Consider the following 12389-nt stretch of genomic DNA (forward strand, 5'->3'; position numbering starts at 1 on the left):
AGCGTCGCGTCGGGCCAACTGTATGGGCAAAGCCTGACGCCGCAGTTGGCCCGACGCAACGCTCGCGAGACGCTAGATGTGGGGGGACCCTAAGTATCGTAGTTATATGTTGTGCAAATAACTTCGTTGCGGTATGCATGTGTTCTCTAAAATACGACTATAGATCGCAGGTATGGTATATGTATGCTATATGTACGTCATTTAGGCCAGTCATTAATTGAACCGACCTTGTCCCAATCCAATGGTCTGTCGGGCGTGTCTGTCTGGGGAATCCGTTGACGAAGTCCCATAGTATCTAACATAAAAATGTACAGTTTTCAACTAAAAGTGCACTTATTGTTAGTTGTCAATAAGGTGTTTTAAACAAACAAAGTTGTTGACAAAATGTTGTGATTACTTGTGAGTTTTAGGAAATAGAGGCACTTACTCATCATTAAGTTCCTAATATAAATGATAAAAGTGCATATACTTTAATTCAAATGTTATTACTTACTAGCAATTAGTAGGGCTACTGGTTACTCTGATTAGAGCTATCCAGATTGGAGAAGTTAGATATTTTGGAAGGTACCGAAAAGTCGGTATGCTAGAATAAAATAAGCACCATTTACGATGAGAGGCCACAGGTAGGTATGTAAATTATGTAAGAAGCTAGGTACGTACCTACATACAATTCAAAATAATTCATATAGGCGTAGACTCAGAAACAAAATTAAAGAGTGTATATGTAAATCAACTTTATAACTGCAATAGATCTTATGTAGACATGATTATACTAACCTATCAGTTTCGCGACTTAGGGATTCAATGTATGCTATAGCTATAGTATATACCTACATACTAGTCTTTAAAACCATAAAGATCATCATAACAGAACCAGTTGGTAAAGGAAAAACATTTTTATTAATATTTCCTTGTTAATTCGGTATCTTAGTTCAAATGTGTCTCTTACGATGCCTATTGCCGGAAGATACAAAAGCTGCAATAAACGATTAAATGCTTAACGAAAATTGGCGTAGATATAAATACATTACGGTCTAGACCTAGTCTAGAACACATTATCAGTGCCCCATCCATATGCACAATTCGAATCACATTAGCATGTTTAATTTCGGCACCCAGCAACCACTTTTGTCAAAAAAATGCTAATGTTTATTTTCGGTACGTACCTGAAACTATAAGCGCTTCATTCGGGCCGACAGTATGGATGTTTCCCATGTTGTTTTTATTTTCAAAAAATAAACCGAAGGCACTGACACTATTTCACGCACCACAACCACCACACGATAAACAAAACAACAAATACTACAATCGATACGCAGGACACAGACGCGCAAAAACAACCGTAGAAAGCGGCGCTTACACGACTGACCGATATTATTATTTGATCTACATAGTACACACAGACAGTGATTCCGTCTGTCCTTGAAAAGTGACGTCATTTAAATACATATTGTTATGAAAATTTCTCCCAAACTAAATAAAATTTAACTAAACTTATGTTTTTGTACAGAATTCGTCAAGCAAATTAACAAGTTTCATTGGAAAATTATAAATGTTTCAAATTAAAATAGTTTTATATGTTACGTTTTTCCGAACGAATCCAACAACCGTTCGTTATGCTGTGGTTATGCTTTGTGTTATCTGTGGACTGCTGTAACGTGTTTGTAATGGCGGATTGTGATTGTTTGTAGAATTTAACATTTTATACTGAAGAATAGTTGCTTAATTGCAAGTAAATACGTTTACTGTTACTCTTACTAAAGCATCCACTAAATGTATTATTGTCGAAGCTTGAAGGTTCGGTTTTCTTTGAGCAATTCATGATTCATTTCTGTTCTGTTCAACTTCAGGTTTTCGTTGCAGGTTTGTCCTTGCGAATTATTTACTACAATGTCTGATACTAGTGATCTCGACCGCCAAATCGAGCAGCTTAAGCGCTGCGAGATAATAATGGAAGCCGAAGTCAAAGCTCTTTGTGCAAAGGCGCGCGAAATCCTAGTAGAAGAAAGCAACGTCCAGCGAGTGGATTCCCCTGTTACAGTAAGTATCACATACTTATGCCTTGTACTGATATTATACCTATTTCCCTTATTATCAATTACACAATAATTTCAACATATGAGCATATATATTGCACTTTCTACCACGAAATGTATTGATCACTAAATTAAGCCATTTTACTTATTATATTCTTGTACATCTCTTTGACGGGCAGTCTGGCCTACTGGGTAGTTCAGCCAGGGTTCTGGGATCTATTCTCGGGGGATGATCTCAAGATATTAGTTCCTGATTCATAAATATTAAGGCACAACACACTTTGCAAAGCAGTGTTGAAGGTATAGATAGATTATTAACTTGTTTTTTTTTTGTTTTGCAGGTGTGTGGAGACATTCACGGTCAGTTTTATGACCTGAAAGAATTATTTAAAGTTGGAGGAGATGTTCCTGAGACCAATTACCTTTTTATGGGGGACTTTGTAGACAGAGGGTTTTACTCCGTTGAAACTTTCTTACTATTACTAGCACTGAAGGTAAGAACTAATATTGTCTAGTATTTATTCACTAGGATTAGAAAGTTTCATATCAAACAGGTGATTTTTGTTTTATAGAGAAAGTACTGTTTTTAACCCTTTACCGCATGTGACGAATGCAATATTTGTTCAAATTTGAACTGTAACAGCTGTCAGTAGAGTAGAATTTATAACGGCCAAATATGGAACAATATGCGGTAAAGGGTTAAAACAGAAATATACTTCAGAGTTGAGATGTACAGTGAGCTTCAAAAGTTCATGGCAAATTTATCAATAAATGCATTCATAATTTCTCCATGCTATTTTGCAGCTCACTGTACTTCACCCTCCTTTTGCTGTGCCAAGTGTATTAGTAACCTAATTGCTCAGACAGTATTATTGTTTACATTGTAAATCAACAGGTCAGCTCCCTTTAAGAACAGTTTCTTGAATATAACATGTGAATACACACTGGCACTCATCAGCTATCATTATAGAGAAGTATAATATCAAATCAATTATCTAATCTGAACTGAATGAAATGTTGTAAGCTACATATTTTTTACACAACTGCCCAAAGAGTGTAATATTTTCAGTTATTTATGTTTTTTTGTGTAGGTGAGATATCCTGACCGCATCACACTCATCAGAGGAAATCATGAGTCCAGACAGATCACACAGGTCTATGGGTTCTATGATGAATGTTTGCGGAAATATGGATCTATTACAGTTTGGAGGTAAGCAATATTTATTTCTTCTCAGCTTGAGGTCAAAAACTAAAGAAATTAGAAAGAGTTTTTTTATTGGATCATGGAATATTACTTTTAGTAGAGCAATATGATCTCTAATACCAATGACTGATCCTACCAATATACAGTACAATTTGATTTAAACTTTGGTCTGGCAATGTACCGCAGTGGGAATGTCTAGGGTTATTTTTCGATGGAGGAAGCCTTCACCCAAAAAGGGTCTAATGCACCAGCATAATTAATTAAAAATTAATGTAAAAAAATTGTAATAATGCAATTAGAATAAAAGGCTTTTTTATTTTTTATTTTATTATTTTATTTATTTATTTATCTATTTACCTTCCTGCAAATCTGCCAACTTTTGCACGCCAATACAACATATACACAGCTACTTTAGTTTTTGTGTACTCTTAGACTTAGAGATTATCATAAAAAATTTCAGATACTGCACAGAGATATTCGACTACCTATCCCTCTCGGCCATTATAGACGGGCGGATATTCTGCGTCCATGGTGGGCTTAGTCCATCCATACAGACTCTGGACCAGATCCGCACCATTGACCGCAAGCAGGAGGTGCCCCACGACGGACCTATGTGCGACCTGCTGTGGAGTGATCCTGAAGGTAGGTTTTTATAACTACCGGTTTGGCCATCATAGACAGACGGAAGTCAGTCCGTCCATACAGCATCAACCGCAAGCAGGAAGTGCTCCTGAACATAGTGTTACATGAAATCCTGAAGGTAAGTGTTAAATGAATCGATATCTAGGCGGCAAAATGGCGTTGGTTGTCTGATTCTTGCTTGACACCCATCCCTTCACTGAAGGCCAGAGATGTTAGTTTTGAGTGTTTATCTAGTCAGTTTATAAAACTGTTCACTGAAGGTGCATCACTGTTTCTGGTAATTTATTCAACTCATGTGTGCGGTTTGTTAGGAAGTATGACAGTAGTTTAAATCCGCTGCTAGCAGTGCTAGTGTCCACCTCAGTATGGTGCTCATACTGTTACATGCGACTTCATTTGCTCAGGGTAGTGAGAAAACTTTTTTATGAGGCGCTGTAACTTAAGAGGCCTTATTCCTAAAGACGAGCGTTTTTTGCAAAATAGAACCTTTTTCATTCAAAATTATAAAGAAACTATAAATGATTATTAAAAAAATGATAATGTTCCTAAAAGTACATATCTTAAGCTAGAAAGTCAATTGGTACTACTTTAAAATATGTCTTTTTATACTTCCGAAAAATCAGTTTTTTCGGAAGACGTTTTCAAATTTCGTAGTGGAATAGCTCGTTTAGAATCGTGATTGTGCTGTTAAAAATGTTATTTGGGGTAATAAATGATCACAATCCTATTTGTTATATCCTGTACGAGTTAGCTAATACTTTGACATTTTAAGATTTACTTGAAATGGTGGATAAATAACCTTCCGTATCCTCCCCATTTTTTCGATAAAAAGAGGTTTACATTATGTATTTTTCCTGCGATTCCTGCATTTTTTGTAACTCTTAAATAATATTATCCTAAACTAGAACTTCTTATTGACCTATAAAAAAAAAATCATACATATAAGACATACCTTTCTGTCGATAGATATGTTTTTAAAACACCTAAAATTCGAATAAAAGACACTGTGCTAACGCGAGCCCGCTCAGTCTGCGCCGAGCGCTCGAAGACAACGGACCTGCGTTTGATCGTCCGGCGCACCTAGCTTTCGTAAGCAGCGCGATAGTTCCGAGAAGTGCCGTAAACTGCGACTAAACAAATCTTGATCCTTTTTACACCTTATGCAATTTTAGCATTCGACATGCTTTTCATATGATTTTGGATTTTAAGTTATACGTGAAGTTTGTTGAGAGTTTGAATTATTATTATATTTTGGGACCAGGATGAGGTTCTGGTTCTCATGATGATGGAGTCAGGCAGGAGATGTTCAACAGAACTGCTATTCTACTTATCATAACTCCACCATGTTTGGGCTCATTAGATTTGGGCTGATGAGCACCATCGATCTAGATGAGGTCCAAGGTCTCATGATGGAGTCAGGAGGTGGTCAACAGAACTGCTATTCTCCTCATCATAACCCCATCATATTTGGGCTCATTAGATTTGGGCTGACGAGCACCATCGAACTAGATGAGGTCCAAGGTCTCATGACGGGGTCAGGAGGTGGCCAACAGAACTGCTATTCTCCTCATCATAACCCCATCATGTTCGGGCTCATTAGATTTGGGCTGACGAGCACCATCGAACTAGATGAGGTCCAAGGTCTCATGATGGAGTCAGGAGGTGGTCAACAGAACTGCTATTCTCCTCATCATAACCCCATCATGTTTGGGCTCATTAGATTTGGGCTGACGAGCACCATCGAACTAGATGAGGTCCAGGGTCTCATGATGGAGTCAGGAGGTGGTCAACAGAACTGCTATTCTCCTCATCATAACCCCATCATGTTTGGGCTCATTAGATTTGGGCTGACGAGCACCATCGAACTAGATGAGGTCCAAGGTCTCATGACGGGGTCAGGAGGTGGCCAACAGAACTGCTATTCTCCTCATCATAACCCCATCATGTTCGGGCTCATTAGATTTGGGCTGACGAGCACCATCGAACTAGATGAGGTCCAGGGTCTCATGATGGAGTCAGGAGGTGGTCAACAGAACTGCTATTCTCCTCATCATAACCCCATCATGTTTGGGCTCATTAGATTTGGGCTGACGAGCACCATCGATCTAGACGAAGTCCAAGGTCTCATGATGGAGTCAGGAGGTGGTCAACAGAACTGCTATTCTCCTCATTATAACCCCATCATGTTTGGGCTCATTAGATTTGGGCCGACGAGCACCATCGAACTAGATGAGGTCCAAGGTCTCATGATGGAGTCAGGAGGTGGTCAACAGAACTGCTATTCTATTCATAAGACTGCTTGCACTTACATTGACATTATACTTTACATAATGCTATTAAACCTAATGAAGCGTTGTTTTATTACCTAAATCTCAAAACCCTCTAAATAAAATATGTATAGTAAGGAAGGAGCAAAAATTTAACCGCAGGCTTTCCAAACCGACGATGTTTGATCAGCTACTTTTAGAACGAACATGTACATAATTTGATTTTCACCCTTTCAAATGTTTCTAAGACGCAATGTTTTGCACAGGTCACGTCATGCACAGTTAAACTGTGGAATGAATTGTTGCCAGCGGTATTTCCGGACCGATGCGACCTTCAAACCTTCAAGAAAAGAACGTACATCCATCTTTAAGGCCGGCAACGCACCAACACTTCTGGTGCTTCGGGTGTCCATAGCCGGCAGTGATCGCTTACCATCAGGCAACTTGTCTGCTCGTTTGCCTCCTATCCCATAAAAAAAACGTTTAATAATTTTTAAGAAAAAAAAACCGCCGCCTTTTGGGTTCTGATGAAAGCTACTTGCGAATGTTGGATTATGTACAAATACATACATACAATCACGCCTGTATCCCATAAAGGGGTAGGCAGAGCACATGTAGAAATGTGTAGGTATTTTTTAAAACTGCTTTTAATGCTTTAATTATTAAATTTTTTAAATCGGTCCAGTAACGACGGAGATATCGAGGAACAAACAAAAAAAAACAGACGAATTGAGAACCGTCCTTCCTTGAGAGATTTGAGGCGATGGTTAAAAAGTGACACAACATCATGAGCAGTTCCACTGCACCAAATGTCACTATTCTGGACGTAAGTGCATGCTGTTCTTATAAAAATATGAAAGTCACTATAATTGTGCCGTTTAGATTTAGGGAGTTCCGGTCTGACCATCATCAACAGTTCCACTGCACCAAATGTCATTGTTCCGTACGTAAATGCATGCTATTCATATAAAAACACAAAAATCGCTATATGTATGCCTTTCAGACTTGAGGAGTTCCCTGGATTTCTCCAGGATCCCATCATCAGAACTGGGTTCTGATAAAAATGGGACCAATCAGTATGCATATACATTCAATAAAAAACAGAAATCACTATTAAACTATTCTCTAATTTCCAGTTCCTAACTAAAATTTTCCTAATAAAAAAACAAATTGATCCCGATACAAACTTTCACCCCCTTTTTCCCTCTACTAGGGGTGTAAATTTTCATAATCGATTCTTATCTCTTCGAAATTTTGTTAATGCAATCTATACAAATTTCGACTTTCTAGCTTTCGTAGTTTCGGCTCAGCGGTGTTGGTTGTTGAATCAATTAATTAGGAAACCTGTATTTATATATGTATATGTAGACTACTATACTTTTACTACATTCATACACCTTATTTACTACTACCATACCATGAACAGGAAATTCCCCGTATAAAATTGAAAATTATGTTATTACCAATTTAATTCAAAACTATCAAGATTATTTGTGTCGGCGTTGAAACGCGCGTTGAGTTGCAGGTGCTCGCGTACCGAGCGCCAACGCCATCTATCGATGGCCGTTTCGTGAAATTGATGAGCGCTCTAAGGAATAAGGAGTCTTAAACAAATTTAAATTTAACCCTTCTCACATTTACACCAAAGGTGCATTTTTATTATAACGTGGGGCATGGCATACACATTATTTTGACGGTCTAGCAGGGCCTGACAAAAGTATTTTATGGGCTGGATTTGGCCCGCTGCGCTGCCCATACATTTGCTTTACTTATTTGACTCATAACGAATTTAAAATATTCCAGACACACAAGGCTGGGGCGTATCACCTCGCGGCGCTGGTTACCTGTTCGGTTCCGACGTCGTAGCTCAGTTCAACGTCTCAAACGACATCGACATGATCTGCCGCGCTCATCAACTCGTCATGGAGGGCTACAAATGGCACTTCAACGAGACAGTGCTCACTGTCTGGTCGGCGCCTAACTACTGCTACAGGTGAGTTGCAGGGTTTTTTCTGAAGGATTGTGTTATGTTTGACCATTTGTCCAATACAACATATCATCTGAAGCTAACGAGGCTGGGTGAGCTTCGTGATATTGAATTTCTAGCATTATAATGATTAAAAACACGGTGAAAAATCCTTTGTACTTATATTTTTTACCTCCTAATCAATTAATCTGTGTAAGAAGGTCTATTTAATATTTATTTAATTAAATGCTTAAATGGGAATGTTGTCGGCGTGTAATTCCCATAAAAGTTGTAATAGGGTAGTTTCCTATACTTAAAATAAAATATTTTTCAGTACAGATGGTGATTTTGTTTTTCATAGTAATTCCATACTAACCGTTTTGACAGTTCTTAAAAAGAAGCTGATTTGACTAGTAGCAGTAGGAAACTAGCCTATTGGGTTGCAGTCCGTCTGTATCAGTCCTTAGAACCTGTTTCGAACATTTTAGTTTTCTTTTCAATCCTATTGAAGATGGCGCAATGGTCACCATTCTGTCAAATATGCACAAAACGGGTTTGAAGTTGAACTACATATGCGGACATTTATTTTATACAGACTTTTTTTTTAGATTTGTATACCTTCCATTTTATTTGAACATGTCCTGTCCTAGGCTGGCGAGCGCTGGTAGTCTAGCGGTAAGCGCTTTCGATCCGGAGGTCGCGGGTTCGAACCCCAGCTCGTACCAATGAGTTTTCGAAACTTATGTGCGAAATGTCATATGATATTTGCCAGTCGCTTTTCGGTGAAGGAAAACATCGTGAGGAAACCGGACTACATCCAATAAGGCCTAGTTACCCTTCGGGTTGGAAGGTCAGATGGCAGTCGCTTTCGTAAAACTAGTGCCTACGCCAAATCATGGGATTAGTTGTCAAAGCGGACCCCAGGCTGCCATGAGCCGTGGCAAATGCTGGGATAACGCAAGGAGGATGATGTCCTGTCCTTGGCTACTTTACTTTGTCTACATGTGACAAATAATTTTATGTAATGTTTGTATTCTCAGGTGCGGAAACGTAGCTGCTATATTAGAATTGAATGAAAACCTTCAACGAGAGTTCACGATATTCGAGGCGGCGCCGCAAGAGTCGCGGGGCGTCCCGTCCAAGAAGCCCCAGGCCGACTACTTCTTATAATGTTGCTTCATAGACAAACATCTCAGTCTAGTATTACGGTTTTATTGTAGTGACATTTAATGTGGACATTTTATTGTGATTTTAAGACTGGTAAGTGTAGCAAGTCAAAATCAAACAGGACGCTAGTTGAGTATGGCACACCAGTCTCAGTGTCATGGTTTACACTTTTACAGTATCGAAATGTATGATAGACCTTGCAGTTGAAATGGTATGTAAACAACTTGTGATGGATTAAGTCAAGATATATCACCACTAATTTGAAAAAAACCTTGTCCCTACCTCACACTGCTACTCAGTGTAAGATAGTAACTCTATATGCATCCCCAACATAGTTACTATATTTGTCTTTTCATTGACATAAGAAGATACACGTTTTTTTCAATGTAGTAGAGATATTCAAACGAGAGAGTGAGATATTAGGATGAGATTGTATCTCCAAGGTGGTCCCTAATGGCACAAAAGATTGGTTAATATTTCTATTTAAGTGCTTAACTGCAGGGTTAGCACATGATTGCCGCGAGATAGACTACCCATCCTTTCGTCATTAATACTGTTAGACGAAGACGTGTGATCTATCTCGCGGCGACATACTTTCGCGGCAATCATGTGCTAGGCCTACTGGTGAACTTGCTTCCCTTGAAGATAAAATACCAATGTGATAAAATTTTAGACAACATGTTAAAATTTAACTGGTATGCAAAATGAGACCATCATTTTGCGAATTCCCAATGTACAAAGTATCAATTGATCCATTACAGAAAACATTGTGTTAAGTGTAATATTATTTTTGAATATGTTCACATCTTCTTGGACTTTGAAGATGAGTATGCGCATTTGTGATGAGAAGAGTAAAATAAGGATTTCATTGATGTAATTTAAGTGGTTATTATTACTTACTAGGTAGGTTCTACTGTGCTAACAAAGAGTCAAACATTTTCACTTAAGCACTGCCGTATTTTTAACGTAGATTTGAAATAATTGTATACAATAGTAATAGCAATTCATATTGTTATATTCTGAAGTTTAACTTTGTACATTATGATAGTGATCTCACAGTAATTCCGATTATCACTCATCTATTACCAATATCTTCTAAATCCTTCCTATGATTATTGTGGTTCCTAAAAAAATTACAGGCCTAGTGGGAAATGATTTAGGTATTTCGTTATTTATTCCAGCTCAATATTTTTAGTTATGAATGAAAGTTAGCATCATGTACTGTTGTTCCAATTTATTATATTATAATACTTAGACACAATAAACATTTGTATTTGATGCTGATTAATGATTATTGACTGAACAAGTAAATTTTCAGTTCCCAAGACTATCCACTTGTGTAAATCAGTTCTGTATTCTTACCTCTTATTTTTATCAACATTAAAATGAAAATGCCAATAATGGGTTTTATTTAAAACTATATTTTACTATAACATGTATAAACATCACATAATGAGGTAGTCAGCAACACACTAATGGTAATGAATAAATTTGTTATCTAAAATCACCTTTACTTATATTGTACATAAACTGGGTAATATATCTCCACACTTAGTGGCTACTTTGATGTCTACAATATCATCTGCTCTAGTAGGTCCTATATTTAACAAAGCTATTTCTTTTTTAGCTTCCTTAGCTTGTAGAATGATCCTATAGCTTGAGTAGACAGTCAAGGTGGAGCCAAGAACAAATACAGCATCACTGCTAGAAACCTGGTTCCTCACTTCTTCTACTCTTTGCTTTGGGACATTGTCGCCGAAGAAAACAATGTCTGGCTTTAGAGGCCCTTCACACTTGGGGCACAGGGGAGCTCTGAATTGGTCTACCTGTTCCTGAAATTCAAAATTTGTAAATATTCAAGGAGTGCCTAAACTCAAAACAATCTTTTCTTAACATGCATTTATTTCGACCCATTTCAGATAAGTTTAAAGACTTGTCTGCTTTTTGCTAAATTAAGCATATACTTACTTTTGATAACTCAACATCGCCATCAGGTCTAATCATAGTGAAACTGCTCTCCATGGCTGGATGGTTTTTCATTAACACCTCTTGCAGGTCATTCCTATCAATCTCATATGGGCAGCTCAAACATTTTACTAGGTACCCAGAACCATGGAGCTCGATGACATATTTTGAACCAGCTTTCTGGTGCAGGCGGTCAACATTCTGAGTCACAATTGCTGTCACTTTTCCTGCCTAAAGATAAACAAAGGTATTACCATTTATTCCTATTGTTTTCATTCCTCCTGTCCTCATTTGTTACATGCTGAGATAGACATTCTTATTACCTTTTCTAATTTGTTGATAGCCAGATGTGAAGCATTTGGTTGTACACCACTAAACCGAGGCCAACCAACAAAGTTTCTAGCCCAGTATCTCTGCCTCACTTTTGGATACTTCACAAATTCCTGGTATTGAACTGGCTTGTGGTTACTGCGAGCGTATAATCCTACTTCCTCCGATCTATAATCGGGTATTCCTAATCAAATATAAAGCTTATAAGTCTGTTTCAATAGTTGTTGTCATAGTCAAAATGTCACATTTTCCTCACCAGATTCTGTAGAAATTCCCGCTCCAGTTAGAATTAATAATTTTTGATGCCTGTTGATAAAGTCTCGCAGTATTTCAACATCTTTTGGCTCGGGTGGTTTATGTTTAGGCACATACACAATCTGCCTAGTCAGTTCTTTGAAATTATTAGGACGAAATCGTGCAAACATTATATGTACACTGAAAGACAATTAAAGTGTTAAAAGTTGACGTGCTCGATTTAATTAATAGATATTTAATAAAAACAAAATACGAGAGTATGACGTACGAGTACGACATAAAAAAAAATAAACATATGATATGACAGCTCGTTGACATTTCCATTTAGTATCGATCGAGCTCCATTTTAAACCGCCCAAGATACGTTGGGAGCAGAACATATTTTATATGCATTTATATATTAACCTAGAATGGAACGTGACATCAAGTGTCAAAAAATTTCCCATCCCAACATAACATAACCTAAAAGTGGCACAATCAAGTACAGTTTTACGCATAAATAGATAAATTAACTATTCAGTATGACACTGTATAAATTGAAAACAGCCCCAACAGTT

The 12389-nt window shown here is 37.7% G+C and overlaps 3 protein-coding genes across 4 annotated transcripts in view; 1 reads left to right on the plus strand and 2 right to left on the minus strand.

Moving 5' to 3' along the window:
* LOC125236514 (flotillin-2) overlaps positions 1–1380 on the minus strand; it is a 490988-nt gene extending 489608 nt beyond the window's left edge. The window contains 1 exon segment of the mRNA XM_048143337.1: positions 1167–1380. Within this exon segment, the coding sequence (XP_047999294.1) occupies positions 1167–1215 (49 nt within the window). The 5' untranslated portion in view covers positions 1216–1380.
* A 215-nt stretch (positions 1381–1595) lies between these two features.
* On the plus strand, positions 1596–10680 carry LOC125236448 (serine/threonine-protein phosphatase 4 catalytic subunit). Of its 2 annotated transcripts, none has more exons than XM_048143257.1 (7): positions 1596–1728; positions 1864–2040; positions 2378–2530; positions 3128–3246; positions 3701–3882; positions 7953–8142; positions 9156–10680. In XM_048143257.1, the coding sequence occupies exons 2-7, from the start codon at positions 1891–1893 to the stop codon at positions 9283–9285; spliced, it is 924 nt and encodes a 307-aa protein (XP_047999214.1). In that variant the 5' UTR covers positions 1596–1728; positions 1864–1890; the 3' UTR covers positions 9286–10680. The 2 variants fall into 2 exon arrangements, with proteins under 2 accessions (XP_047999214.1, XP_047999215.1); XM_048143258.1 differs by having other exon boundaries at positions 1650–1728; positions 1851–2040.
* On the minus strand, positions 10444–12126 carry LOC125236447 (NAD-dependent protein deacylase Sirt4). The gene is made up of 5 exons (XM_048143256.1): positions 12101–12126; positions 11834–12012; positions 11571–11761; positions 11251–11478; positions 10444–11114 (listed from the first exon to the last, which is right to left on the minus strand). The coding sequence occupies exons 1-5, from the start codon at positions 12109–12111 to the stop codon at positions 10797–10799; spliced, it is 927 nt and encodes a 308-aa protein (XP_047999213.1). The 5' UTR covers positions 12112–12126; the 3' UTR covers positions 10444–10796.
* Between the last annotated feature and the right edge of the window lie 263 nt (positions 12127–12389).

The sequence above is a fragment of the Leguminivora glycinivorella genome, chromosome 19, assembly GCF_023078275.1.
Source record: "Leguminivora glycinivorella isolate SPB_JAAS2020 chromosome 19, LegGlyc_1.1, whole genome shotgun sequence".
Classification (NCBI taxonomy): domain Eukaryota; kingdom Metazoa; phylum Arthropoda; class Insecta; order Lepidoptera; family Tortricidae; genus Leguminivora; species Leguminivora glycinivorella.

Bases quoted from the DNA above. Each gene is read 5' to 3' on its own strand.
- LOC125236448 (XM_048143257.1), top strand. From the start codon at position 1,891: ATGTCTGATACTAGTGATCTCGACCGCCAAATCGAGCAGCTTAAGCGC. The intron at 2,531-3,127 runs GTAAGAACTAAT...TTTTTTGTGTAG, and splicing joins TACTATTACTAGCACTGAAG to GTGAGATATCCTGACCGCAT. The intron at 3,247-3,700 runs GTAAGCAATATT...AAAAAATTTCAG, and splicing joins GGATCTATTACAGTTTGGAG to ATACTGCACAGAGATATTCG.
- LOC125236447 (XM_048143256.1), bottom strand. The intron at 11,762-11,833 runs GTGAGGAAAATG...ATATTTGATTAG, and splicing joins GGGAATTTCTACAGAATCTG to GAATACCCGATTATAGATCG. The intron at 11,115-11,250 runs GTAAGTATATGC...TTTGAATTTCAG, and splicing joins GCGATGTTGAGTTATCAAAA to GAACAGGTAGACCAATTCAG.